Genomic DNA, 3,007 nt, shown 5'->3' with positions numbered 1-3,007 from the left:
TTTTTTTGATGAACAAATGTCATTTTGTATCCCTTTTTCAGTTCAATAAAATATTTCCCTTTCTTTGACTGTTTTACCTAAGTTATTTTCTAATTCTATAGAATTCTTTGCAAACTATCTGTAGTGGACGAAAAGACTACATTAAAAACAGTAATTTCCAACTAGAGAAACACTACCAGGCCACAGATATCTTAGATACCGGTCTAAGGGGATAACCCTGTCTCACCCAAAGCTTTGCCTGTAGTTTTCTGGAATTAAGCACTTTACAGGTGTGAAACCAATGGTTACTCTCTGACTGAGCATAACAAACCTAAAAAACAAAAAAAAGTGCAGGCATGGCTGTGTGGTAAGAAGCTTGTTTCTCAACCATATGGTTCTGGGTTCACTCCCATTGCATGGCACCTTGAGCAAGTGCCTTCTATCATAGCCTTGCAAGGGGAACTGGTAGAAGGAAACTGAAAGAAATCCAGTGTATAAGTTTGTGTCTCCTTGTCTTGACATTACATGATAATCCTTTCTACTGGAAAGGACAAGGCCTCAAATTTGGGGAAGGGATTAAATCGATTACATCGACCTCAGTGCGTAACTGGTACTTATTTAATCGACCCCGAAAGGAAGAAAGGCAAAGTCGACGCCAGTAGAATTTGAACTCAGAATGTAACAACAGACAAAATACCGCTAAGCATTTCGCCTGGCATGCTAACGATCCTGCCACCATTTTACACGATGCTAACAATAGTGAACAATAGGTGCAGGAGTGGCTGTGTGGTAAGTAGCTTGCTTACCAACTACATCGTCCCGTGTTCAGTCCCACTGCGTGGCACCTTGGGCAAGTGTCTTCTACTATAGCCTCGGGTCGACCAAAACCTTGTGAGTAGATTTGGTAGATGTAAACTGGAAAAAGCCTGTCGTATATATGTGTATATATATATATATATATATATGTATGTGTGTGTATATGTTTGTACCCCCAGCATTGCTTGACAACCGATGCTGGTGTGTTTGCATCCCCGTAACTTAGCGGTTCGGTAAAAGAGACCAATAGAATAAGTACTAGGCTTACAAAGAATAAGCTCTGGGGTCGATTTGCTCGACTATAAAGGCAGTGCTCCAGCATGGCCACAGTCAAATGACTGAAACAAGTAAAAGAGTAAGTGTCAATTATTTCCAGTATCCTGTGAGATGATGTTTGGGTATGGAGAAATATAACCTTACATGGAAAGGTATCTTGCCGTAGAAAATCAGCCCCAATAAACTGCATCCAACACATGCAAGCATAGAGAAATGAATATTTAAACAAAGATGATGAGAGAAGTACTTAGATACAGCAAAAAAAAAAAATAAAAAAAAATAAATGTATTAGAAAAACAACTCATGACTGGATTTCTACATTTATTTTAGGGAGGGATTTGATATTGTCATTTAAAAAGTTTTTTTTTTTAAAGATGGTCGGCTGATAGATTAGTTCAACAAAATATTTCTCCCAGCCAGATGAAAAAAAAAGATCAGTTTTTTGGGGGGTAGTGGGGGTTGCAGTCCCTTTGAATCCTTTGCCTCAGAGAACAAGGTAAACCTCTTGAATTTCATTGTAATCCATTAAAATGAGTTATATTCCTAGAGTGTTTGGGCTCAGATAGTCGACACAGTCCAATGTAGAATAAGACCAATTTCACTATTAGCAGTTCAAATATGTTAGAGTTATTTAAAAAAACAAAAAAACAGATTATGGTTAGTGGAGAAAAAATTGTTGACTTCAGAAATATGATGTGATTTGAGGTTTGAGCTTAGAGGTGTAGGTCAAAAGAAACACTGTTCAGAAGGATAGGGTGGTTTTCCAAGAAATAAGTGCTAGTATTATGAACAAGAGACAGAGGCATTGTGTTATGTTATTCATCTGTTTGAAATACTGAATTTTATTGGCATTTGAATTTTATATTTGCCTAAGGAACACTTTCTCTTTAAAAATGAGAAAAGGCTGTGTGAGATGTTAATGATGGGAAGAAACCTGGCCCATTCTGTTTGTTATGATTGTGCAAGAGAAAAAGAAATTGTTTTTTTTTTAAATATTGAATAATATGATAGATATTGGATATCTATGTCACTTGTGTGTAGAATATTGAGATGATGTGCTTTATAATGAAATGAAAATGTAATTGAAAATTTTCAGCAAATCAAGACAAATTTCATTTCAGTGAGCAATTAATTAAGTCAATGAGTCAATGCTCTAATGAGTTCTTTAACATAAATGTTTTTATAGACAAACATCTCAGCAGTTTACCTTCAACAAGTCTACCTTATTTACTGCTCCTAATTGAAGTTTGGATTTTTTATGTAATAAGGCAGAGATTTAAGAGGCTTGGATCTTAATGGATACCTTGTGAATATTTTACCTTGATCACAGTCATTTGTTGTCTTTTTTTAACAGGAGATTGCAATTAGTTGCAGCTGCTGCATCTTTTTAATATAGATTTCACAACCAATTATTGTTTAGGCAATGTCTTGAACAAGACATTGCTTTGCCTGAGTCAGCACTGGATGTTATGGTAGATGTGAGAAATGACCAAAAGATAGATGCATGGGGCATTTCTTTGTAACAGCCACAGGAAGACAAAACAAGAGGTTTTATAGTTCAGAAACGGGTTTGATATCAGCTAGATAATTTTTTATCACAGTCCGTGCCTTTATGTACCTAGAAGAAATAAAGAAAAGTAAATTACAGAAAGGTTTCCATTACAGCAATTGAAACAGACATTGTAGGATAATCTTAGCATCACTTGTTCAGAAGAGCTCAATAGATATTTCTTGTTGAAAAACCTAAACATAACAACAGCGAAAATCATCTCTTCTTTCTCTCTCTTATTTGCTGTCTCACTACTTAGGCAACTAGCAAAGGTTGAGATAGACTATTTTCCTAATGATATCCAAATCATCTTTAAAATATATGATGAGAGCTAATCAAACACTACACACTGTATATTTTGGAACAAAGGCATAAAGTGCTGCCCTG

The 3,007-nt window shown here is 35.7% G+C and overlaps 1 protein-coding gene across 3 annotated transcripts in view; it reads right to left on the bottom strand.

Annotated features, from left to right (window-relative positions):
* Positions 1-1,379: 1,379 nt before the first annotated feature.
* Positions 1,380-3,007, bottom strand: part of LOC106870574 (uncharacterized) — a 107,969-nt gene continuing 106,341 nt past the window's right edge. For all 3 annotated transcript variants that reach the window (XM_014916699.2, XM_014916701.2, XM_014916700.2), the window contains one exon: positions 1,380-2,689. In XM_014916699.2, coding sequence (XP_014772185.1) covers positions 2,623-2,689 — 67 coding nt within the window. In that variant the 3' untranslated portion in view covers positions 1,380-2,622. The remainder of the gene's footprint in view (positions 2,690-3,007) is intronic.

The sequence above is a fragment of the Octopus bimaculoides genome, chromosome 7 (genome assembly GCF_001194135.2).
Source record: "Octopus bimaculoides isolate UCB-OBI-ISO-001 chromosome 7, ASM119413v2, whole genome shotgun sequence".
Classification (NCBI taxonomy): domain Eukaryota; kingdom Metazoa; phylum Mollusca; class Cephalopoda; order Octopoda; family Octopodidae; genus Octopus; species Octopus bimaculoides.
The sequence above is the reverse complement of the archived record's forward strand: the minus strand, read 5'-3'. Positions and strand labels throughout refer to the sequence as shown.